A 27138-nucleotide genomic window follows, 5' to 3' on the forward strand; every position below is an offset into this window, starting at 1 on the left:
GATTATCATGAATGATGCGGAATAGGTGTGCTGACAACTTAAGATTTATCAATATGGCTTTGGATTTACTTCTTACTAAAAAAGGGGGGAAAAATAATAGGGTTCAGGAAATCTATTCTAAGCGTCTAGGAATGTAAGAAATGATGAATGGATCTAGTGGAATCAAACCAGGCAAGGTCTCACAATCAGGTATTGACACAAGCTCAGTGCAATCGTCTAAGGTATACTTAAAGATTTTCAGGCTATCACCATCAAACGTTGACACCATCCAAGTTGATGCTTGTCAAGGGACGTATAATAGTTGACGTTAAGCTTACTCAAATTCCAATTGACCACACAAGGCGCACTTACCAACGGCAAGAGGCTAGTGGTATGGACTATAAGGATTCCACACAAATAAATTCAACAAATCTTCCACTCAATCTAACATACATGAAAATAAATTCTAATCTAAATTCTAATCTAACTTGGAGGAATTGAGAACCATGAATGCAAATACAACACTTGAAGAGCAAAATCACCAACAATTGAACAATGATTAGGATTCAAATAGCTTTAGCATATACCAACAATTCTACAAAAACTCTCTCTTACAAATGAGAGACAAGGAGGCATATATAGTCTCTTACAAAATGGATGGCTCAGATTGATCTAAGATCAATGGCCGAGATCATGCCAACAAAACCCTAGAATTGCCCAAATTAGGGTTACATAAGGCGCCACCAACATATGGCCCAATGAAAAGATACCTAGTCATCAAATAGGGAATCTTCTAGAAGATTCTTCCCTGCGTCTCTCTCTCTCCTAGCATACTCCAAGAATCTAGCCAATACTGAATCTAATTCCTCCATGGAAATGCTAGGCAAGGTATCCTGCTGTAAATCAATCACGTCCAGTGAATCCGAGCAAGCATTCAAAGTGTTATCCCATTCTGGCATGAGCTTCTGCGAACTATGAACATGAATCAACAAAGAGACCAAGTCGTCTATCGGACTCTTCTTCAAAGAGTCCAACTGGCAAAAATACATAAATTTCATCTTGTCTCTTAATTCGGCTAAGTGTAAACCACTAACATCACTAACTTCAACACCCAATAATTCTTCAATCGAGGCAAGGATCTTCATCTGAATGTCTTGAATTAATCCTTCCATCTCCATGCAACTCGACTGGGCATTCTCATAAGTTGATTTCTTCACGGCTAGTGAACAATACTAGCCATGGAAATCGTATCTGTCTCCACTGTGCACAATGTTCTCGCTGACCAAGGTGGAATCAAGAATCTTCTTCAAAGCCTAGAGGCGTGGAATATTCATCTCTTGGATAGGCCGGAATTCTTCCCAAACTCCCTCCAAATACTGGATTTTGAATACAAGTCCTGTTGTCCTATCATATGCACGAACAAACTGAGTAAGGAAATCATCTGCCTGCTTTCTTGTGCTCTCAATCCACTTTTCCACCTCCGAGTGTGTACCTCTCGCTACCTCACAGTGTGAATGTATTCCATGGTCAACTGCAATAGGGGAAATAAGGGTGGGATTTTCACGCCTTGTCCCTGCAATATACTCTCTGAGTCTAATATTTTCTTCTCTGTACCTTTCTTTTTCTGCAATCGCTCTGCCTAACCTCGCATCGATTGCCTAGAGGTTTTCACCAATCTCCTGGAAAACCTAATTTCTGGATGTACGACCAAGGGCAACTGAAGTGATTTGGAAATCCATAGGAGTAGCAATGTCCGCTATCACGCCTGCAATAGGAACAACAATCTGCGCAATCCGCATTCCTGTCTCATCTCTAGGTATGTGCGACAAAATCTCTGCTCTCTTGGGCTCCTTCCCTTTAGCACTCCTAGCTAGGTAGTCATCAATATCATCAATAGGTTGCACCTCTATCATTTGTTTACTTTTCTCCATACTTCTCATCAGCCATTCAGGAATAGCGGCCATCTCCATACCATCATCGAGACATATTTCTTGATCAAGTCCTTTCAATGCTGAAATAACATCATCATTATCATCAGGATTATTCCTGGTCCAATCATATACCTCATTTCCGAAACTAACTTCCAAAAGGACGGTAGGGGAGTCGAGTTGATCATTATTCTCATCAGGAGGTGCAGATGTCGCTGTGGCATGGAATTCCTGGATATTCTCTGGTAGTATCACTGTGTTGGAATACTGCTGAGTTTCCTTGTTCTGTTCTGTTACTTCAATCACTTCGATTGATGAGACACTGGGAGGGGGTGAAGGAATGATAAGTGGAGGAATTATAGTCTTTTGTTTCTTCTTCACCTCCTCAATCTTCTTCCCTCTGGCCTTGACCTCTCCTGGTGTGTTCTTCCTTCTCTTGGGAGCTTGACTCTCCTCGTCTGCATGAATCCTGACATCACTGACAGTCCTCTGATCATCCTCGGAAGTAGACTCTTCCGACTTCATCCTTTCGTAAGTGAAGGGAACACCCATGTCAGCTAACTTACTCATCTGCATATCTACCCGTAGGCGGGAGAAATTCAAGACCTCTCTCATCAATGTATTTAGGTTGATCTCTTCTGACTCTGACCAATTAGGCAATAGGATTGCCTTCTTCATTTCACTCTCAAACTGTGGATGTGTATGATCTCTATCATCTAATACCTGATCAGGAATGAGGAAAAGTCCACACTTCCTCATGAAATCCACTGACATTCTGGACCACATTCTTCTCTTCACTGCTTGCTCGTCCATCAGGTTAGCCCAATAATCTTCCATGTCAATCTTATGAGTGAACTTCTCTCCTCTGATCCTTCTGACCTTTTTGTCTGGATCAAATCTTTCTCTCTTCTTGTATGTAGCAAATCGATAGAATGCAAGCTCCTCACTTGCAGTGTTGGCGGCTATGGCGGATTGACAAACCTCTGACGTCTTCCCAACTGAAATAGGGAATGTCATTCCTGTCCTGTGCTTCTCTCTCTGGCTAACATCGAACTCTAGAAGCTGTCTCACCACTTCCAACAATATCATTCTGTCGGTTGGATACCTAGGAAGTTTGTAGGGTTCAGATTGAAACCCATGAATCTTGAGGTATGTGAAAGTGGGAAACTGTATATACCACGATCCATATTTTTCTATTAACTCTGTTGCCTCCTTGGACAATCTTCTGTGGATTCTGCCTTGCAACATCCGTGTGATGTACATAGTGAATGCATCATTCACTCTCTTATAGTCTTCAATTGTATACATGCTTAGCTGGGGGTAGCATTCATGACTCTTGAATTGTCCTTGCCCATTCCCGACTTCACCTTTGCATATTAATCCTCTGTATGAAACAAACCATGCAAGCAGGTACACCTGGTAAGAAGTTATGGCGAATGACTTGGACCGCTCTACATTCCTCAGCTGAAAATCCAGATTGTCACTTATAATCTCGGACCAATTCACTAGCGTTCCTCTAAGACAATCTTGGATGAAGTAGAACATCCATCCATCAAATATTGCTCCCTGCGACATCCCCATCACTCTGTTGAGTAGGAATATCAAATCACTATATTCCTCCTTAAAATCTATGCACATGAGTGTCTTGGGAGCCTTGGAATAATGAGACCTAGGCTCAATCATCCACTCTTTGTTAATTAAATTCTTGCGTACACCCATCTTCTTCGTGTATCTTTCTGCATAATCCTCCTTGGTCACATCCTTCATGTCTGTTCGGCGTGGAATTCCGAACACCTCTGCAATAGCATCCTCAACAAGGTAGGCGATGACAACGCCCTTAGGAGTCTTAATCATTCTTGTGAGCGGATTGTAACATCGTGCACATTCCAGGATAAGCTCACTGCACTGTATGGACTGTGGAAATCCAGCAGCATGGAAAATGCCACTCTTCATAATATTCGCATATGCTGGGGAAGGAACCTGATCTTTGACTCCGAACATCCGACGCTGTATCTGGTCGAAGTCTAGGAAATGCATGTTTGTATCAGCGATCTCGTTCCATCTGGATGAAATCTTAAGCTCTGGATAAAATCCAGTCTCCAACATCTTCAATAGTTCTTTCCTTTCCTTATATCCTGACTTTGACATCGCACCTGTACGAAGCTCGAAGTTAGACTTAGGAAAATAAATAATGTTCTTAATAAAATTTCTGACTTTCTAAAGATTTAACTAATTTAGAGCATGGAGTCGGGAAAATAATCCATACACTTGGTAAATTTTAGCAATTAAGTTCAAAGTGTGACAACACTAAGGCATGGAAGCCTTCCATAAAATTCATTTATACCTCCTTATGCTTAGAAAATATGCAAGCTAAAATGCAAAGGAGTATACCGGATTGATGATGACTAAGGAAAGGTGTGAAAGGTTTGTGTTTTCAAACAATGAATGTCTGAAGACACCTTCCGCAGTCAACAATGAAGGTCAACAATTCTGAAGACAACCTGAAAATCAGACTTTTAAAACATGTTGCAATCTTCAAAATGTGCATAATCTTGATAAAAATCAGTTCTAATGATCAAAACAATCATATTCAGGAATGTAAGTATGGCTGGTAAAAAATTAATTTTTGAGGAGTCGTCTGAAAATTGAATATTTCAGACTAACCAGCACCTTGCAAACTAGTCAAAAATCCCTGAAAATGATGAAAAATGGCTAAGGAATCATCTCCAAGCAAAATCGCCAAAATGGTTAGGTGGCTGGAAATGAAAATTTCTGAAGACAACCGCTTAACAATGGAGTTTTCAGACCTGCAACAGTGATAAAATGGTCTAAAAAATGCACAGAAAACTCCATAAAACACCTCCAAATGCAAAATGCCTAAGTTGGAATTGGCTGGGCAATAAAAACTCAAGTCTGAAAATTAATGGCAGCCATTAATGGAGGTCAAAATCTGAAGCAAACCTCAGATCTGAAACGAATCAGCAGGCTGGAAATGATGGCAGCCACCAAGCATGAATGAAAATCACCAAAATGTGGCATCAAATCACTCCCAAAGCAAAATCGAAATTTTCCCAACTATGGCGCCAAACTGAAAATCTGAAAATGTTGTTATGGCAGCCTTGGATCTGCAGTGACAAGGATGGCAGCAATCTGGAAAATCGCCCAAGTTGGGATTGGATACCCCAAACACAAAAAATTGCCTTAGCAAAAATCGAATTTTTCCAGCTATGGCGCCAATGTGAAATTCTAGAAAATGTTATTAATGGCAGCCTTGATCTGCAGCAATGGAGGTTAGGATAGCAAGCAAATGATGGAGGAAAATATCGCCAAAGTCTCCAAACATAAAATCGCCAACTTTCACCAAAAAATGCCTAATTTGGAAAAATCGCCAAACTTAGCAAAGTCGAAATTCTGAAACTGGTCTTTAATGGCAGCCAAGAGGAATAGATCAGCAAGCTGGAAAAAATGGAGGAAAATAAATCCTCAATCCCACACTTCACCAAAAACGTCTTGCTAAAATTCACCCAACTTGGAGAAAAATCGCTTTCATGGAGGCACCTGGCAGATTTAATAATAAAATAATGCTAAGTCTCCTCTCTTATACTTGCTTTCACCTCTCACTTTCACCACACAAGCAATGAGGGATAAAACACTTGTATAAATACTTGCTTGGTGAAAACCTAACTTGCTTCTAGAAGGTTCAAATATTAAATGATTATTGCAAATTATTAAATTTTGCTTTTAAATTTTAAATAATCATTTAAAAGCAATAAAATTGGGGCTTATTTATTAAAATATTGCAAATTAAATCCAAAATAAGCCTCCATGGGAAAATTGATTTGGGTTGGGATTGAAAAATCCCCTTAAAAATCATTTAAGTGTCAAAATTTGCCCCATAAGGGATATTCAACCTCAGCTTGGACAAAAATCCATGCATAAATTCATCAAAAATGCACACAAAAACCTCCCAGGGGAAAATCGACATGAGCTTGGACAAAAATCTAGACAAAAATCCACTCTACTTGCAAAAAATCAGGCCCAGGAGAAATTCGATGGCAATCTGGATTGAAAAATCTACACTCCAAACTCACTTAACTTGGAAAAAACCTCCCTAGGGAATTTCGACCTCAGTTTGGATGAAAATCTGGACTCAAAACTCTTCAAAATATTCCTAGTGGAAAATCGATCTCTGTCTGGATGGAAATCCGGACAAAAATCCTTACAAAATGCTCTCAGGGGAAAATCGATCTCTGTCTGGATGGAAATTCGGACAAAAATCTTCACTTAGTTATCACAAAAATCTTGGTGGAAAATCGACCCAGGCATGGATTAATCCGCACTCCAGTCCGCACTCCTGGTGGAAAATCGATGGCAGTCTGGATAAATCCTGACACTTGGCCAAATTTTAGCATTTACAGGGGAAAATCGACTTGGGTATGGATAAACAGTGGGGGAAAATAGTAGCCAGTATGGATTTCAGGGGAAACCCATGTGTAGTGTGGATTTTGAGTGGGGGAATGGGTTGGATAGTCTGGAATGTGAGGGGAAAAACACCTTTAGCATGGAATTTGACCCTTTAACCCTTGGAATATGAATTTCCCTTAGGATTTTATCATTTTAACCACTCAAAATCACTTAGAAACATTAAATTTAGATTGGACTTGGGCAAATTTTCCAAAAATATGAGCGAAACATATTGGAATAAAGTGCGAAATCAACTTAAATAATACCTTAGGAGCGAAAAAACAACTCCAAAAGGTCTGTGAATACCTTGGCACTTTAAAATCACTAATGAGCGTGTTTAAAAACATGTTAACGCTCAATAGGTCTACACTTAGACAAAATTTAGGATCATTAAAATATCAACGTTTTACAACTTGATCCTATAACTTCAAAAACCTTAGACGACACTAGGCATGATCAAAACTCCGAGACTCGGGCACGGGAAACGCAAAATTGCTCACGAAGCAGCCAAAACCCTAACCTAACAATGCAGAAAGCCGACAAAGAGGGGGTCCCCGTTAGCAATGGGGCGATGTGTGAAAAGGTCACAACATGTCCGTACCTTCTTTAGGGGGATTTTTGTATTATGTAATATTTGTTGATGACTACTGTAGGAAAACTTGGATCTACTTTCTGAAGTGTAAAGAATTAGATGAGATCCTCAATAGGTGTAAAGATTTCAAATCACTAACTTAGAACTACTCAGGAAATAAAATTAAAACCCCAAGAACTGATAATGGGGGGGAATACACATCAGAATTATTTAAAGATTTTTGTAAAAATTTAGGGATTAAGAGGGAGTTAACAATACCTTATAATCCTCAACAAAATAGGGTAGCTGAGAGGAAAAATAGGACAATTGTAGAAGCTACCAAAGCTATGATTCTTGATCAGAATCTAAATGTCAATCTTTGGGCAAAAGCAACTAGCACTGCTGTATATATTCAAAACAGATGTCCTCACTCCCATCTTGAAGATAAAACCCCCGAGGAAGTCTTTACTAAATCAAAACCAGATATCAGCCCCCTTAGGATATTTTGGTGCCCTGTCTATATTCATGTACCTAAGGAGAAAAGTTTAAAATTAGAGCCTTCTGGAAAAAGGGGAATACTTGTAGGATATAGTGAAACCTCCAAGGCCTACAAAATCTATATACCCGGTCATAAGAATATTGAATTAAGTAGGGATGTAATCTTTGAAGAAGACTTAGCCTTCAAAAGAGCCCAAAGCTCACTAGAACTTGAAGTCTATATCCCTACCCCTAGCATAGATGAAGACCCTTCTCCTGAGCTTCCGATGGAGAGTCTTGAGGAAAATGAAAGTGAAACTCAAAACGCACCTAGAGAAAATTTCAAGAAAAGACCACTATGGGCCACCAAAACTGTAGAAGAAGCTCAGAAGTATGCTCCCCTTTAGGAACTTTCAGAGAAAGCAAAAGGCCTAACAAACTTACCAACTACGTCACTCTCCTGAATAATCTCTCAAGAGCAGAACCTACTAATGTATCAGATGCACTTAAACATCAAGTATGGAAGAATGCCATGTCTGAAGAATACCAATCCATTATGAAAAATGATGTTTGGGAAATTGTTCCTAGGCCGACTGGGAAATCTGTTGTCACCTCCAAATGGCTCTTCAAAATCAAACACGCTGCGGATGGCAGCATTGAGAAACATAAGGCTAGATTTGTAGCCAGAGGGTTTTCTCAAAAGGAAGGAATTGATTATGAGGAAACATTTGCACCTATAGCCAGATACACTTCAGGAAGAGCAGTCTTAGCCATTGTAGCATCAAAGGGATGGAAAGTTCATCAGATGGATGTTAAGACATCATTCCTTAATGGTGAGATCTCAGAAGAAGTATACCTAGAGCAACCTGAAGGGTTTGAGATTCATAATGCAGAGTCACATGTGTGTAGACTCAAGAAAGCTCTCTATGGGCTTAAACAGGCTCCCAGGGCCTGGTATGAAAGAATTGATACCTATTTCTCAAAATTAGGCTTTTCCAAGAATGATGCAGATCCTAATCTCTACTATAAGAAAAACAAAGGTGATATGCTAATATTAATTTTATATGTTGATGATTTGTTAATCACAGGAAAAGATCACCTCATAGATCATTGTAAGAAAGACTTGCTAAAGAATTTGATATGAAGGACTTGGGACTCCTTCATTAGTTCCTTGGTTTGGAAGTATGGCAGAATATTGGTGGCATTATACTAAACCAGGGTAAATATACCTTGGACATTTTGAAGAGATTTGGAATGCTAAACTGCAGACCCATGACCTCTCCAATGGAAACAAACCTTCATAAACTTAAGGAAGCAGCAGCAGAATCACAACCATCAGATCCCACTCTATATAGGCAAATGATTGGGTCTCTGATGTATCTTGTAAATACAAGACCAGATACATGTTATGTAGTTAATGCCTTAAGTCAGTTTATGTGTGAGCCTAAGGAGATTCACCTGATTGCAGTAAAACACATTATGAGATACTTACAAGGTACTCTAAACCTTGGTCTCAAATATGAGAAAGTTAATCTAGACCTACACGGATTTACAGACTCAGATTGGGCTGGAAGTGTGACTGACAGGAAAAGCACTTCAGGGTGTTGCTTCAGTTTAGGCTCAGCCATGATATCCTAGATCAGCAGAAAACAGTTTTCTGTGGCTCAGAGTTCCACCGAAGCCGAATACATTGTAGCTTCCATGGCTGCCCGAGAGGCAATATGGCTTAGGAAGTTGCTTGTGGGATTGTTTGGAGAGCCTATGAAACCTACTATCATACATTGTGACAATCAAAGCTGCATAAAACTTTCAGTAAATCCAGTGTTCCATGACAGATCCAAGCATATTGAGATTCCATACCACTATGTGCGAGATATGGTAGACTGGAATGTGATCCAATTAGAATATGTTTGTACAGGAGATCAGACTACAGATATTCTGACCAAACCTCTTTCCAGAATGAAGGTTGATCACTTCAGAAAAGGTTTAGGTATGATAGAAAGGTAATTTGCTTTGTAATCTGTATTTACATATCATTAAGATGTTTAATGTGTAAACTTCTTTGTCACGATAGGACATTTTGGATTTTATCCCTTGGGTTCATATCTAAGAGGTGACGATCTCTCAAGATGATGAACACTTAGTTGAGATAATGTTGAGCATCTCAATAAAGTGCTCATTAGATTTTGGTAGACTTTTCAAAGTGATGACTACCTTGTTTTCTTCCTCCATCTTTTGACCAATCGCCTCCAATTGATCACAAACTTCCTTGATTTTTGTGAGATGCTCTTGCAAAGACATCCTTTCATCCACCTTGATCGAGATAAGCATGTTCTTCAGAAAGAGCGCGTGGCTCTTGTCAGACGTTTCATGTAGGTCCTTCAAATGATCCCAAATTTTGGCAGTTGTCTTGCCGGAGGCTACTTGAGGTAGCTGATCGTTGGTGACAGACAATTTAATGAGCATCACGACTTCACGATTCTGCTAAGCAAATTTGTCGTGATCTTGACCTGCCGTTGTAGGACGAGTAGACATGCCCAGAACAATCTAGTCAAGACACCGATACTCAACAATCGTCATCATCTGTAGCTTCCTGGTGTTGTAGTTGCGGCCGTTGAATTTCTGATTGCCTTTCAACATAATGTTGGTCAAAGACGCCATCTTTCACGCTTTATGAGGCATGAAAAATGAGGTAAACAATAGAATAGTCAAACATTGATTGCACAAAAAATGAGGCACAAATCCCAATGCACAAAAAATAGAAGACCGTGATTCGAAAGCATGAATTCAAAGGCAAAAGAATTGAGGCGGGTTGCTGAAACCCTAGACCTTCTAAAAATGCGGGTTAAAAAACCCATAGATATTGCCAAAACACCAGTCACGAGAAAACACTAGTTGCTAGTAGCAAGAAATGCACAAAGAAAACAAAGGTCGTAGGTCGAAGAAGCAAACACCAGTCGAAAAAAACCGTCATGTGGGAAAAATGAAGACAACCCGTCGTGAGAACAATTAGATAAATCCGTTGCTGAAAACAGTTGTCGAGAATAGAGGGTAAAGACGCAGGTAGAGAAAAATCTCATCGCGGAAATCAAGAGAGCAAACAGAGTGTTGAACCTCATCGCAGAGGTTGAATCCCGTCGCAGCAAATATAGTTTGAAGGCGTTGCAGGTAAAAAAACAGATACAACCTGACGCGACCAACCACAGTCGTCGCTGGTCAAACACTGTCGTGGAATAACTTGTCACGCAAGCACACACAAAATAAAACAGACGAAAACCCTTTGCAATGCGTGTAAAAATCTTGCAGTCGAAATCTTGCGCAGAGACCAGGAACCACACAACCTTCACAAACCCGCAGCAAAAGAATAGAAAACCAGTCATGCGGCAAGGCCACAAACAAAGAGTTAAGTCCCCACAACAAAACCTTAAAGAGGATTATTTCAAAAATTTGTCTCCTGCTCTGATTCAACGAATGAAGGTGTACATATAGCAATTACAAAGATGATGTTTAATTGCTCATTGAGGACAGAATTAGAAGGAATCTAATCTAACTAGGATTACACTAAAAATACATTATTGACCATTAATAATAAGATACGCAAATATTATTCTAATATTTTAGTTTCATGCCAACTTTTGACAAAATGCTCATTTTTAGAATAATGAAGAAATGTATTAGAAACTGATTCAAATAAGATTGTAAATGAAAATCATTTGATTCTTTCTTTTATGAATATTTTCATTGTATTAGATCCTTGGATGGTAGTACCATCGGATCCATTTTATTTTCTATCATTCTCTGGCTTGCATGGCATGAACCAAAATTTGATGAGTTAATCCACCATCAACGAGTTTGGCTAGAGTGATTCTATGATTATTTTAGTTGTAAGTTGGTCAACTTGCCACCAAAACTTTTCAACTAATTTTCCTCTGTCCTCATATTCTATATGCTCTCACTTGCCCATTCAGGGAATTGGGTGATTAGAAACAGTAAAATTGAGTTGGTTGCAAAATTTTAGTTGGGAATTGAGCTAATGCCCTGTAGGGTTTATTACAAGCATGATGGGGATGGCCAGAGTTCCTTGATGTTTTATAAAAAAGACCCTGCAATTCAACAAAAATAGGAAAAAAAATTAAAGAAGCAACAAACCTGAACCCTAAAGAGGCAGATACGATGTCCCCTGCAGACTGTAAAAGAATCAGTCTTTTAAATTTAAAATGTTTGAAACACAAAAAATAAAAAAAATGTTTCGGGCTTGCATTGGATAGAAAAGCAGTATTTTTTCCCCTTAATCTGGATTGAAATAACAAAAAAATAATTATTATTCACTGAAGATGCTGAATGTAGGGGTGAAGACATATCAAGTTTTATTACCTCTGATGCAAAATGATGTACATCAGTAAAACCCTGATGAATTCCAGCTTCTTTTACTCACAAGTTCTTGCATCCTATATGTATTGTTTAACAAGATGCAAATGCTAGATTCTGTTAAATAGGAAAATGAGATCGAGTTGCTTGGACTTTGATTCCTGCATTGTATTTAGATACTATCCAACTGTTTCATATTTCTGCATGACAAGGCAGTCTCATTGAATATTTTCCTGATATTGATATGTTCTCATGATGACTCATTATGCCCATATGAACTTGATTTCCTATTTATTCTTGCCTGACACTCAGGACAGATCCATTCCTTAACCTATGGCACTGTCATTTACCTTATTACCATCATACATGTTTGATAGATGGTAGCGTCAAATTAGCTGATAATCAAATTTGATTGCATCCAAATCATCTATAAAATTCTTAGATTGATAACAAAACACATCATTGTATAAAAAAATTATGATGTGTTTAGGTACTCAACATGGCCTCCCTCTTTGCATATATTTGTTCCCAAAGTTGGAGAAAATAAGAACTGCAATAAAAGTGGCATTGCGTGAAAGAAATCTGACTGGAGTCTAAAATCAAACCACTAAAACATGTAGTTTAATATGTTAAAACAGAGGAGCATACCTCATCAGCTGGTACGAATGTTAAATTGAAGGAATTCTGAATGGTTTATCTCTTGGTATGAGTAGTCATTGAAAGTGGCCTTTTTAATAGCTTAACGGTACTTGTATTGTCTAAATCCTCTGCTAAATTAAACCGCTGAGTTTTCTTATTTTGTTGATTGGTAAGAGTACATTCTCATCTAGTTTTACAAATACTTGTTAAAAATGTATATTTGCACTTTTTGTTGTTGTTGGAATATTGTGTTCTCAAGGTAATAGTTTTTGATGCCATCTTAGGCAACTCTTGCCAAAAGGGTCTTAAGAACTTAGGTTGACCATTTTTCTGGTAATCTATACCAGTTTTAGGTATTTAAAGAAAAAGTTTAGTTGCTTTTAGAGCACCAAAGTAGCAAGAGGCATGTAGTTGGTCTATAGTCATGAGAATGTGAATGACATCTGTCCCTTCAGCTGGAGGCAACCTAGTAATGATTCATAGGAACAAGTCCTTCTGATTGGAGGTATCATGCAATGGCACCAAATCGCGACAAATGTTTTTCCTGGTTTTAGTTAATATAAAGTATATACCTGTCTTAAATATATACATAGATAACTATTAAAGTATTAATAATTGAATTGATCCAAATCATCAGTATTCATTTTCTAAAATATAAGCATGATTGACATTTTCAATAAGATCAACAAGTACAAATCGTTTAATGGCACAATGATCAAAACCTCAAACTCTGACATTTCCCAGGTCTAGCTAGGTTCTCAATAGGAGCTAAAATGTAATAATCCCAAGTACAATTCTAAACTTCCATGAAGAGGTAGATTATAAGATTTTAACAACCTTTCCAATTCTTGTATTGCTTGGTATCCAGAAATTATAACTTTTATTTGTAAATAAAAGTACTTTCTTAGTTACTTACAGTTACGTAGAACTATTTTTAGCAAGTTTTTCTATCTGCAAGTTAATGTTCGTATAACTTGGGATTGTGTTGCTTTGTTCTTAATTTATATTCTTTTTATGGCTATCATACTTGCAGCCTTTGAGGACCTTGAAACTTCAGACCCTGCTGGTTCAGGAAAGATGGCTTTGTTGAACTATACAAAGGCAGGTACTGGCCTAGAGCCTGGGTCTTGTAGCTGAGAAATTCATTTGATTAGTTAAAATGACAGAAAAGTTACAGCACATGAAAGCAAATTTTAAATTGGGTTTCGATGTTTGGATTCTGTATGGTCTAGTGAAAGTATCAAGTGTGGTACTTCATAAATAATCTGTAATCTCTTTTCTTACAGGTACTATAGCTGCCTACTTGAAGATGTCACAAGTGGATGCCATATATCTTCCAATTCCGATAAATTTCATCTTTGTGGGTTTTGAGGGTAAAGGCAATCAAGGTAATTATTTGTTGTGGCTCCTGTCAACACTCGAGATCAACTGACATTTTCTGATGCTTTTGACAGTGAAGTGTCATCAATTCATCCTCCTATCATAGGATCAAGTCATCAAATATGTCAAAAATTAGACTGGATTCCTAGATTTGTAGACTCTGGATTTCCTAGTGAAATGACAGTTGTGTCTCTCTATTGAGGTAGTGTTAGTTGCAACATTGTGGAATGGCAGATAATAATAATGTTTGCACCATGAATGTGAAAATTTTGAACATATTTTGGTATAGAACAAGGGTTGCAACAAACATTGTCAATATACTCAGAACCAATACTATAAACTAATGAAATTTTGGTTCTTTAAGTTAGATGTTTATGGCTATGGTATGTTAATTAGTCTTTTTTATGTTTTTTAATTTATCTTAGATATCTTTCTGATTTATTTTATGTTGCATGTATGACAGAATTCAAACTTGGACCAGAAGAACTTGAAAGATGGTTTACTAAAATAGATCATGTTTTTGAGCATACACGAATTCCCCAACTTGGAGAGGCACTGACTCCATTTTACAGAGTTAGAGCAGATGGGATTCAGCGTCACCATCTTCCGCTCATAAGCTCTGTTAATTACAAGTGATGATTCTAATTTCTAATTTTTTCTAATATCTTTGTTTGTTTCAAATTCAATTCTTTTGATATGAAATAAAAAAAATTATGCTTTTTGCTAAATGGCTGGAAAGTTTAAGATTATTGCAGGGCATATATATATTCCTTTGATAAACAGAGGCAATGTATCTTCAAAATGGATGATTTTGGGTCTATTTTGCAGTTTTTCAGTACATGCCATAGAAATGAGTGAGAAAGTTACAGAAGTATTTGAGCGTGCAATAAAGGTTTTGTCCCGAAGGGAGAATTTAACAGATACCCGGTGTGTACTCTTGCTTATTTTTAATATAATTGTGAAATTTCATCCCTGCAAATGTTGATATAAATTAAATACATAACATCCCACTATTTTTTGAAAGAAAGGTTCTTCTGTTATGTGAATGAGCACTCTAATATGTCTCTACTTCATTGGTATAACTTTTTTAATATGCAGGTCTGATGAGGAGCTTCTGTGGCAAGTCAATATGGATGAGATGGATTTTTTCTTCACAAGTCTTGTTGAATACCTTCAACTGAATGATGCCTATAATATATTTGTTCTTAACCCCAAACGTACGCCTAGTCGACATACATATGGCTATAGGTAAGATTTCTGGCATGATAAGAAGGAATATTCTATCTCTGATGTTTGAACTTTGAGTAATGGTAGAAGGTGAAATTTCACGGTAATTATGGCTGTCAAATTGTTTGTTGAGAATTTGTTTTGCTCCGTTGCAGGAGGGGCTTGTCAGAAACAGAAATCAATTTACTTAAGCAGGTACTTTATGTTTTCCAGGGCTTATGCTACCAATATAGTATAGTTTATCTGAATTTTTCATGTACCATGACTTGTTTATGTTTGCCTGCTTGTTTTTGGAAACTATTAGTCTCCCTGGGGATCATACTTTGCTTGGTTCAATGCTCTTTATTTGCTTGATCAATTCTAGGTACCCCTTTGCCTGAAAAGTTATTTAGGACAATTAGATGAAATTATTGCATCTTTGTTGGAGGCAGGGCTACTGTTCTCTGGTAATGGATTCTTGCAAGTTATGTCCTGCAGAACTTGCTATGTGCTGACATAGATTGTATGACCTTACAACCTCAAATATCTTTTTAAAAAATAGTCATTGGTGTGAAATTAGCAGATCATAGGGTTGGGTTCTATAGTTGGAATAATTTGACTTTGTGTAATCTACAAGAATCACTTTGGATCAAAACACATTCAGCAACTGTTTGAAATACGAAAGTCTGAGGTGTCTTTTGATTGAAATTAGATTATGAGATGTATTTCAGTTTGGTTGATGTAGTTAGACAAACTTTGTACTGTCCCTTTCAAGAAAACTTGACAACCTTACTAGTTTTCATCCTTTTCAGCTCACAGGCATTTTATCAAATGGTTGGTAGGAAACTGAACATTGTGTGGAATTGCAAAATGTTTGATAGTATATCTTGAACTAAATTGTTTCAATATCCATTGGAAAAATTATAGACAATGAATAATATTCAGTGCAGCTGGACATTTAACTATTTTAAGATTCAATGGAAAATATTATAACTGTGTAATATTACAGGCGAGAATATTTTTACAAAATCTTGGAAGTTTTCACCATAGTTCAGAGTCGGTGAGTATTTGCTGAGTCTGTGAATACTTGCTACAAAAAATCCTTCCCGAGCAGCTCGCGGGTTTACTTGTGCATTAAATTAGGGCAAAACTTGCCAGGAAATCTCGTTGACAACTCACTGCAACTCACTGTAACTCGCTCGAAACTCGTGGATGTGGGATGCAAGAGATTTAGTGCGATTTTTCATGCCGATTTCACACGCAAAGCATTAACTTCGGACACGATTTTGCTTAATAAAAACCCCGATGCAAGCGGACTATGCATCAAATTTGGGTGACGTTGATCAGGTAATGTCAAAAAAGTTTGCATTCACTTTTGCGGGATTTTGCTATTTTCCATACTTCGAATTTAGGGGTGAATATTTTTCTTCAGACTAAAAGATTATTAATTTATGCGGTAGAAAAAAATATTAAGTTTACAAGAATTATAATTTATTCATTGTTTTAAGTTTTTAATTATTTGATTAAAATATATTTGTATATTAATTATTAAATTTTTTAGATATATAGAATTCAAATATAGTTTTTAATATTTTATAATCGAACGTTTTAAAAATTTAGGAATTTGTATTAATAATTAACTATTAAGTTTATAATATTATTAATTAATTCATTGATTTAAGTTTTTAACTATCATGATTAAAATAAAAAATTAGATATATAGAATTTAAATATAATTTTTAAAATTTATTGTTGAACGTTTTAAAAATTAGGAACTTATATTTTTTTGCTCGGTAAAATTAGGAACTTATATTAATTAGTATGTATATAAAAATTGTTTATTATACATAATATATTAAAATATAAAAATTGTTTATTATATTTTTCCAGCTTTGTATGATGATGATATTTTGTAATTCAAATGTATTGAACAATCAAATTTAATAGAAAACACTTCCTTGTGGTTTTTAGACTCATTTGATACATTTTGTAATTGAATTTTGCAAAAAACCTTGTTTTTATAAGATATTTCAGTACTTTTTAAGTTGCTGAGTTTTTGCCGAGTTTTCGCTGAGTCAAAAAATTTGGGCTTGCTTTGTACTCTCCGAGTCCGAGTCTGCAAACTATGGTTTTCATTATTTTTATCATACAGGCATTTTGTCAAACAGTTTCATTCACTGTTGTTTTGACATAATATCATTAATATGCAAAAATTCAGATGTTGATTACAAATTTCTTTACTCAATTACTAAGTAATGTATCTGCACCAAATAGCATTGATTGTGTGTAATTTGCTGATACATCTATAATTTCTTTACAAGACTGATAACATCAAACAAATATAAATATTTATTGATTTTAATTGCTGACCTCTGATGAAGATGGAATATAGTCCAATCAGCATTCCCTTATCACTTTTTGACCCATTCCAAGGCTGTATGGTACCTCCTATGCATGGTACGGCTCCCCCATAAGATGTACGGAAGCCGAGATGAATAGGTCTAAAATTTGGGGCAGATAAAGTGAGTGAGATAGAGAGAGTGAGAGAATGTTGATAGGAGCATACTGATTACTAAAATTTGACTGTCTGAAAAATTAAAAGATCTTCTAAAACCTAGAATTTGCATTATAACTCCTAGAGATCTGAAACCACTCTCAAACATCTTGCCAATATATACTTAAATGTTATATTTCATGTATATATTCTGATGAAGAGAATGAAACTAACCTGGAAAAACAAAAATAGATAATTTTTTGACATGTTTGGGCCTCTTTTTTTAGTGTAGCCGAGTTTTTATAGAAGCTCACTGAGTTTTTGTGAAAAACTCGCCAAAAACTCGGCGAGTTTTTTTTTTAATATTAATTATAGAGTAAATAGATAATACATCTTCAGCAGTCTATTGAGGCTATGCCTCTAGATCAACTAACAGTACCTATATACTCATGTCCAAACCTAAGATGAGATGCTATCAGTTTTGCTTACACAAAAAATACAAACTATACATATAGATATTGTCCAAACGACCAAATTGACTAGCAAAAAAAGGCAAAAAAGTATGAAGTCAATCATGGAGGTGACCATTACAGAGTTCCATCCATGCCGTCCAGCCCATGGGGCCTTCCATCCATATTGTTCTCAACTAAGGGATCCGTGGCTCTCCGGATTTTTGCATTAAGAGTCTCAAGAGATTTGACAAAAGAGTTATGGTCTCTTGCAATACGTCTCCACTCATAGCCGTTCTTCAGCTCGTAGATAAACTTTGTCGCATGGCCATCCTTGAGAAACCTCAGAAATTTGTTCCTCTCAATCTTCATAGTGATAGTGACTTGCAAAATAATATGATGAAGAGTGAGTCCACAAAATGACTCAGTAAGGGCCCTAGTCTTACCTTGGAACTTATCCTCATTTCTAATCTTCCAGACGTACCATAAAATATCAATAGAAAGAATATGCCAAAACAAATTAGTGTCTTTTTTCAAACCATGAATGCAACCAATAAGAATTTCCATAATGTTAACCTGATTAGGAATAGAAATGCCAAACATTAACCAGATCTCTTTAGCAATACCGCACTCAAAGAAAATATGTCTTGTAGATTCAGGTATTCTACATACATTACACACATCAGTACTTGACTGATCTTTTCTGAAAGGAAGTCTGTTAATTAACATAAGCCATTTAAAACATTTCTTTTTAGGAGCAATGGGGCTGCTCCATAAATCTGCCAATATTTTTTGCCACTGTGTTACTGTTAAATCTGCATACCACAACTTGTTAGCATGATTGATTACCGATTCATCATAAGTAAAAGTTTTATAAACAGTGATAGACTTAACATCAGAGAGAAGAATATCATCCTTCCATTTGTAAGTTATAAATCTATTATTATCCACATTACACAATTTAGGCAATTGAAGAACACTACAGGCACTTCTAACCATATTGTAAGTTCTTCTATGAGAAGCATGAAGGTCATATTTGTTACTAAGTACCTCCCATCTCATAAGCTTATCATTATGAATAATATCTTTAAAGCAGCAGATACCTTTATTAGCCCATGCTTTGGCAGAGCAGCCCTGAGTAAGGGCAAGTGGCTTTGAGGTGTAATATAGATTCCACCAAATAGATCTTTCTCCGTGAATGAGGTCATTGTCGCAGGCCCTATTATTGGTGATGTAAGGTCTCACAATTTCCCAGGCCCTCCAGATAGATTTAAACACACGTACCCTGCACTGAGACTAGGAAACCTCTAGCCACCATATCACAAAAGGGTAGAGACTTCCAAGAGTTGGCCCCTTTAGGAATTGCCTTCTCAATGTTGTTTCTGACAAGGACCTTCCATTGTTCATTACCTTCCAATGCCTGAAATATCCACTTAGCAGCAACTGCAATCCCTTGAAGTCTCAGATCTTTCAATCCGAGCCCTCCCAACCTCTTCTTAGTATGATACCAATCTGTTGACGTGTATTTTGTACACAATCATACACAGAATAAAATACCATTAGGCATCTTATCCTCTCTTGAGAAAATAGTCTCTAACTGCTGAAGATCTGCAAAAAGGATCAGTTAGGTGGACTCCAAGGTTCTTTTAGTGGGGTCTCCACGTGTGGACAAGCTTTTTTAGTGGTATGATGTGATTTGCTGTTTCCTTCAAGGCTTCTTGTATATCATGTCCCTGTGCTCTGGAAGATGGAAGGCTTCACTTATGGCCTCCTCTGAAAGGTACGCCAAAATGTTTCCCTCATTGGACACAATTGTCCTGGACTGTGGATTGTAATGACGGGCACACTCGATCATCAACTCGTGACACTGAATGGCTGGAGGAAAACCGGCCGCCTTAATGATGCCACTTTCTATTATTCTCCGGGCGACAGGTGATGGCTTGCCGATGTAAGGGACCTCTCGGAACTTCTTCGTGCTAAAGTTCCCCAAGTTTGTATCTCCAATGTTGCTCCACTTGGACACGATCTTGGTCTCCACTTCTTCGGTCTTCTGATCTTCTTTCATGAGAGCCGAGCGACTGGTGGATGCTCCCGCCTTTGGGGTTGCCATACCTACACAACATTTCATAATAAGAAATAGATTTTGCAATAAATAACGTAGATAAGAGAGATAGATTTTAGGAAACCTCATGATAAGTCCCTAGAGTTATCATTTCCTAAAATACAACGATTGAGCTAAGAGATTTAAAATTCAAAATTTCAAAATTTGAAATATGACGATGAATGAATAAAACAATAACAATAAATCGCCATACCTCGATAGAGAGCTAACTCTAGAATGCAAAAAACAAAATTTGCTTAGGCAAAATTGAGGTATAAAGATAATCTTCAATATGATCCCCTCAAATTTGATTTCGCCACCTCTGGACAGGACGTGATCTTCAATTATCGCCTTGGACGTGGTCTCAAATGGATCTTCAAATTCGTACTTTGGCGTGGTCTTCAAGTTCGCCTTGGACGTGGTTTCAAATGAACCTTCAAACTCGCACCACCTTTGGTTTGGAATCGCACCACCTTTGATAGCTAAGCGCGCCACCCCTGGATGAATGAAACTCGCACCACCTTGGATAATATTCGCACTATCTTTGAACACACTTAACACTTCCCTTCGTCTTCCTTAATTCGCATGTAGAGAGGTAAAATAATGATGTGAAAATAATAGTTTTCACCCCCCTATATATAGCGCTCTCATCGATTTATCTCTTTGGCCGACTTGATGAAATATAACAATTTCAAACGATTTTTAAATGATTTGCAATGACATAACAAGGCCGACTTCCATATATGAGCGCTTGAAATCGATTTTTTATTGATTAAATAATTAATTATTAATGCCTTGCGTTTTTTATTTGCAAATTTCGATTTTAATAAAGGCAAAAATAATTAATAAAGATTAACGCCATATTAAATGCCAATTTAAATAAGATTTTCAATTTTCAAATCGATTTAGCATTTAAGGAAATTCGAATTGTTTAATTTGGCGCCAAAAATATGAAAATAAAGGGACGTACCTCATCGCTCTGGTCCCTTGGAGAGGGACAGGAGCGATTCATGATTTTGTCTTGGTTTTGCATTTTTAACGTTCAACTCCTTCATTTTCACGTCCCAAATCGATCATCTGGTGGTCCTTCGAATTTGAATGCCTCTCTTGTGCGAGCAAGTGCGTCCCATGACCATTATCGCCCTGGTCCCTTGGAGAGGGACAGGAGCGATCTCCATGTTTTTGCGTTCACCTTGCATCTTTGACCTTCGAAATATCATTGCTTGTGTCCTTTGCGCTTATTTCCACTTGCTTCGATTTTGGAGGAATATGAGCGCTTTTGATAGGATCGCCCTGGTCCTTGTCCAAAGGACAGGAGCGATGTGGGGCCTTTACACCATTTGGCGATGTTTGGACGTTCAAAACTCTTGTTTATCACCTTGTTGTCATACCATGGACCCTTTAAAACATTGCAATGTCTTGTCCTTACGTAAATTTTGCATGAAATGGGCAATGCATCTAACATCGCCCTGGTCCCTTCCTGAGGGACAGGAGCGAAGTTCATCATTATGTGCTTGTTCTTGTTTGTACCAACTTGCAATCAACTTCATTGCGTGAAATGACGTCCTTTCGACCTTCTTGGTAACTTGAAACTTGTTTGCCTTTTGAAATTTACGTCATTATGTAAATATCGCTCTGGTCCCTTGCCAAAGGACAGGAGCGATCTAGGTCTTTAGAGTGCAAATCCTTCCATGTGATGACCTTTGTAACGTTGCGCTTGATGGAAATGCCTTGAAATGTCCTCGCCACCTTTTGTCCTGGCTTGGATCGGTCTTGAACCTTGGAGGGACGACCTTGAACTTGAGAGGGACGTATCTTCACCATTGTATCGCCCTGGTCCCTTGGAGAGGGACAGGAGCGATCCTTCCCTTGTGGCTTTCATCTTACTTTGCCATGTGCTAAGTTTATATTCAACGGATTCGTCCTTCTTTACTCTATCCGTCCATGCCTTGACATTGTTTGGAATTTTGCAAAAAAGGCAATTATATCAAAAATCGCTCTGGTCCCTTCCTGAGGGACAGGAGCGAACTAGGCATTTAGCATTGGTATGGACGTCCCAAAAATCTTCAATTTATATTCAATGCATTCATCTCATGTTCTCCTTCGTTTTTGAACGTAAACTTGCTTTGACCCTTGTCTGGGTTTTGCAAAATGGAGGAAATCGCTCTGGTCCCTTGGAGAGGGACAGGAGCTACAAGGTACCTCGCCCTGGTCCCTTGGAGAGGGACAGGAGCGATTTAGTCAATATAGGTCATTTTCCTTCATTTTTTTGCATCTCAAATTATATTCATTTGGCAAAGCATTTTCCTTCGGACGTCCTCCAATTGCTAAGTCATCAAAATCTTGCACGGACAAGGTGAAATTTGATTCGTAGCTCCGGTCCTTCACTGAGGGACAGGAACGATTTTCCTTCTGGAGACCTTTCTGTGCTCATGAAAATCTTCAATTTATATTCAAATGAAAGATCTTGTCGTTCTCTATCACTTCAAACGTAAAATTTGTCTGGACTCTGCAAGAATGATGAGATATTTGGAAATGAGCTCCCGTCCTTCACTGAGGGACAGGAGCGATTTTGCTCCTACAGGCCAAAATAACAAGAATTTTCACATTTTATCACTTCACAAGGCGAAAACAAATCATTTCCAATGCCCAGGATCAAACTTCAAAAAAGTCAAAATTTGGTCAAAATATTCAATCAGACAAAAATTCATATTGACATCTTCAACACTTAGACAAATTTAAGCTCTGCATGAACATTCCAATTGAAAATTAGACCAATTTGGCGAATTCATTGCATTCAAAATTTTGCATTCTAGGAAAGAAGCTCAAAAAGCTCTCAAAAATGACTGGATTTTGGCTTGAAAAGGCAAAATTTAAAACCCTAAGGCTTGGCCCTAAATCCAGACAACTAACTAACTAACAAAACCCTAAAAACGAAAGCGAAAACAAGCGAAAAACAAGCAAAAAAGAGGGGGTCCCCATTTGCGATGGGGCGATGTGTGAAATGGTCACAACATCTGGCGACACCACTGAGAAATGTTGCAAAACATTTGGGAATCAATCTTTCTAAAGGAAGACTCAGAAAAACCTCTCTCAACAAATCTAGGAGTTAAGAAACACTTACAAGAAGAGACCGTCATATTGAGACAAAGTATCAAGTCCACAGTTACCCATGTGTGTGCAAATGCGTTAATTCCCCTCAACAAGACAATCATGATCTTCAAGTTCCCCTGTGATAAGCTACATGGTTCGTCTAAACTCCAAAAGCATCCTGGATAGAGCCTCGCTGCCAGTCAGACGTCTATAGTCCCGACGAGGTTATCGCCACAAGCTCACGAATATTGCTCCATTGCCAGTCAGGCGTCTATAGCCCCGATGGAGTTACTCGCATATTCCCTTTAGCCAATTTGATATTTCCTCTTAGCTCATTTCTTTTCTTTTGATCTTTCTCATTTTTTCACCTTTTCTTTTGATACTGCTTTTCAGTTTTGTCAATTCTTTGGCTCGTGAGTAATGAAACTCACTAGGGTTTGAGGATTGCGGTGGCGCTGAAGCTAGACTTTAGATTTTTCACTGATCACAGCTTCGCCTGTAAACCATAATGACTCGGAGATTATAAGTATGTGAAAATATAATAACTGAAGGACAAAATACGTGAGTTCAATAAGCTAACCTACTTCAATGCAAATACGTCCTGACTCAAAGCTTCATTAAAAGAAACTCCCTTAGTAATTCCAAAAGACCTCATGATTTTCCAAATGCATCCAACAATCCAGCAGGAAGTCAGAGCGTTATATAACAAAATCACCCAATGTCAAATGGATACCCCTCAGGACAAAAAAAAAACTAACCTAAAAGCAAAAGCACCTAAACTACAACAAAACGGAAACAAAACAAAACAAAAAACAACGAAAGCGAACTAAACTAACTATGTACAAGGGAAGGCCTTGGCATTTTAGGATTGAAAATAATGTTTGAGATATCTCCCATTGACAGGCAACGGGATGTCCTCTCCAGTTAAAGTCTGCAATCTAAATGCGTTTTCTCCCAATATCTCTGAAATTTGATAAGGACCTTTCCAAAGCTTATCAAACTTATCATGTTCTCCTCTTTTCTCATGAGCTTTGTCCCAATACAGGACGAGATCCGAAATTCGGAACGCCTTGACTCTTGCTTGTCGATCAAACCATCTCTTCACCACTCCTTGGTGTTTAGCAAAGTTATCCAGTGCTTGATCTCTTTTCTCTTCTAGGTTCATCAACTGTGTCAATCTGGCCTGCACTGCATCAGTGTCTTCCATGTACTCCTGAATGAATCTCAAGGTTGGAATCCTGAGTTGCATGGGGAAGACTGGGTCTTGGCCATAGACTAGAAAATAAGGCGAAATGCCTAATGCGTTCTTTGTTCTGATTCTGTCTGCCCATAAAGCAAATCTCAACTGGGTGTGCCATTCTCTGGGGCTTCTCTCTATTAATTTCTTGATAACACTGAGCAAATTTTTGTTTGTAGATTCTGCTAATCCATTACCCTGAGGATAATAGTTTGATGAAAACTTGAGGGTTATCCCGTACTCAAAAGCCCAATTTGAGAATCTCAATGATGTGAATGCCGATCCATTGTCGCAAACCAACGCATAGGGACATCCAAACCTTGTGATTATGTTCTCTTCTAGAAACTTGATTACAACTTCCGTAGAACAAACCTTAAGTGCCTGTGCCTCTGACCATCTGGTACAATAATCTGTAGCTGTAATGATGTACTTGTGTTGTGCTGAGGATGCGGGATTGATGACACCAATAAAGTCCATTCCCCATTTCGCAAATGGTCTGGCTTCAATCACGGGATTCAGTGGCATGGCAGGATTTCTCTCTCTAATAGCTGCGACTTGACATGTGTGGCAAGTCTTAATGTGATTGAATGTATCTTTAAAAAGCGTAGGCCAGTAATATCCTGCTCTTAGGATTTGGTGAGCTGTGGCGAGGTTGGCTCCATGTCCGGTTCCAAACTTGGAATGGAAATGTTCAATTATCTGCTTTGCTTCGTCTTTGCCAACACATCTCAGGTATACTCCTTAATAATTTTTCCGGTATAGGACAGATCCTTGAAGCACGTAATGTTGACACTTTAACCTTAATGCTCTCTTTTGTGTAGGTGTCATGTGAGCAGGACATCTGTGATTAAGCAAATATGTCACAATGTCTTTGTACCATTCATCAGGTGTGACATCTTCTAATTCATAAATTTGTTGGACTAATCCTGGCCCATCTATTGCTAGTGTCTGCGCCAAAGCTTGTCCTCGGACAAGTTTCATGGGCTGTATCTCAATATCAAATTCTTGGATAATGGCGACCCACTTTCCTCTTCTCTCTCCTAATTCATTTTGCATGAGAAGAGTCTTGACTGCCGCATCAGGCACTATTGCATAAATCTTGGCTCTCAGGAGGTAATGTCTGAATTTTTTAACTGCCTTTACTAATGCGTATGCTTGCTTTTCAACATTTGGATATCTTAATTCTGCGTCTTTCAACGGGGTGCTCATGAAAGCAATGGGATTTTCATCCCTCTCTTCACTTCTTTGGGTGAGAATGGCGGCACAAGTGTATTCGGAGGCGAAGGAATATAAATAAAATGGTTTGAGATAATCAGGACTAATCAAGACTGGCGCCTCCATAATTGCGGTCTTTATTTCTTCAAATGCCCTTCTGGCTTGTGGAGTCCACTCGACCTTTGCATCCTTTTTTAACATTTCATTCAATGGCCTGACAATCTCGGCAAATCCGGTAATGAACTTTCGGACGAAGTTGATTTTGCCGAAAAATGATTTGAGCTCTTTCTTACTTGCTGGCAAATTGATAGTAGATATGGCCTTCACCCTTTCAGGATCAATAGATATTCCTTTCTCTGAAATGACATGTCCTAAAAGCTTTCCTTCTGTGACTCCAAATATGCATTTCTTCGGATTAAGGGAGACACCGTATCTTCTACATCTTTGGAAGACTCTTCTCAAATCATCTACATGATCTTCTCTCTGTCTGGAAAAAACTGTGATATCATCCATATATATAATAATGCTTTTACCAATTAAATCTCTGAAAGCGATATCCATAGCTCTCTGGAATGTGGCTCCGGCGTTTATGAGTCCAAAAGGCATTCTCTTATAGGCAAATGTTCCCCATTTGGTGGTAAAAGCAGTCTTTATTCGGTCTTCAGGTTCGACTAGGACTTGATTGTATCCTGAATATCCGTCTAGGAAGGACATCATTTGCGATCCATTGACGATCTGCAGTACTTCATCTAATGATGGGAGCGGATAGTTATCTTTCTCTGATGCTCTGTTGAGATTTCTAAAATCAACACACAATCTGATCTCTCCATTTTTCTTTCTAACAGGTACCAGGTTGGCGACCCACGTCGAATGTCTTACTGGGAAGATGATTTTAGCTGTGAGTAACTTCTTCACTTCTTGGTATATCAATGGTTCCAACAAAGGATTGACGGGTCTCTGTCTTTGCCTGAATGGCTTGCTTCCTGGCTTCAACGGGATTGTGTGAGTGATAATCGCAGTGTCGTAGGTCTTGAGATCTTCATAACTCCATGCAATGACATCTGGGAAGTCCCTCATGTTGTTTAGGATTCCATCTTTTTCAGTTGCTGTGCAGGACTTTCCAATGAAAACATTCTTAACTTGTGTCTCGTCACCTAGATTGATCGCGTCGCACATATTGCCTTCTATACTGTGATTCTTCTTTTCTTTCAACTTGTCAGGATCAAAAATCCTTTCTAATTCGACCATTCCTTTCGGAATAGTGTTTGTCTTTAAGTTCAGGACTCCTTCGGCATCGAACTCAGCTTCACCCACTTCATCTTCATCTATGATCTGTGTTAAGAAGACGTCCGTGCTAGTTAGGAAGTCTAGAATGTGCTTGTCGTCTTCGAAAACCTGGAAATTGGTGATGTTATCTGGGACTGAAGGAACTGATATTAACTCGATGGTAAATTTCTTTAATCCTTCCATTGCTAATGGAATCAATGAGCTCGCGGCCTGTGCAAGTGAATTAGCCACTTGATTCTGATGTCTATAG

At 38.0% G+C, this 27138-nt stretch overlaps 1 protein-coding gene across 2 annotated transcripts in view; it reads left to right on the plus strand.

Annotated features, from left to right (window-relative positions):
• Nucleotides 1–27138, plus strand: part of LOC131033858 (uncharacterized) — a 204288-nt gene that overhangs the window by 54299 nt on the left and 122851 nt on the right. The window contains exons 3-8 of one of the 2 annotated variants that reach the window (XM_057965151.2): nt 13460–13531; nt 13713–13814; nt 14270–14438; nt 14635–14733; nt 14905–15054; nt 15189–15228. In XM_057965151.2, coding sequence (XP_057821134.1) covers nt 13460–13531; nt 13713–13814; nt 14270–14438; nt 14635–14733; nt 14905–15054; nt 15189–15228 — 632 coding nt within the window. Of the gene's footprint in view, nt 1–13459; nt 13532–13712; nt 13815–14269; nt 14439–14634; nt 14734–14904; nt 15055–15188; nt 15229–27138 lie in introns of those variants that run through there. The other variant, XM_057965152.2, reaches the window with a different exon arrangement.

This window comes from Cryptomeria japonica, chromosome 2 (genome assembly GCF_030272615.1).
Source record: "Cryptomeria japonica chromosome 2, Sugi_1.0, whole genome shotgun sequence".
NCBI lineage: Eukaryota > Viridiplantae > Streptophyta > Pinopsida > Cupressales > Cupressaceae > Cryptomeria > Cryptomeria japonica.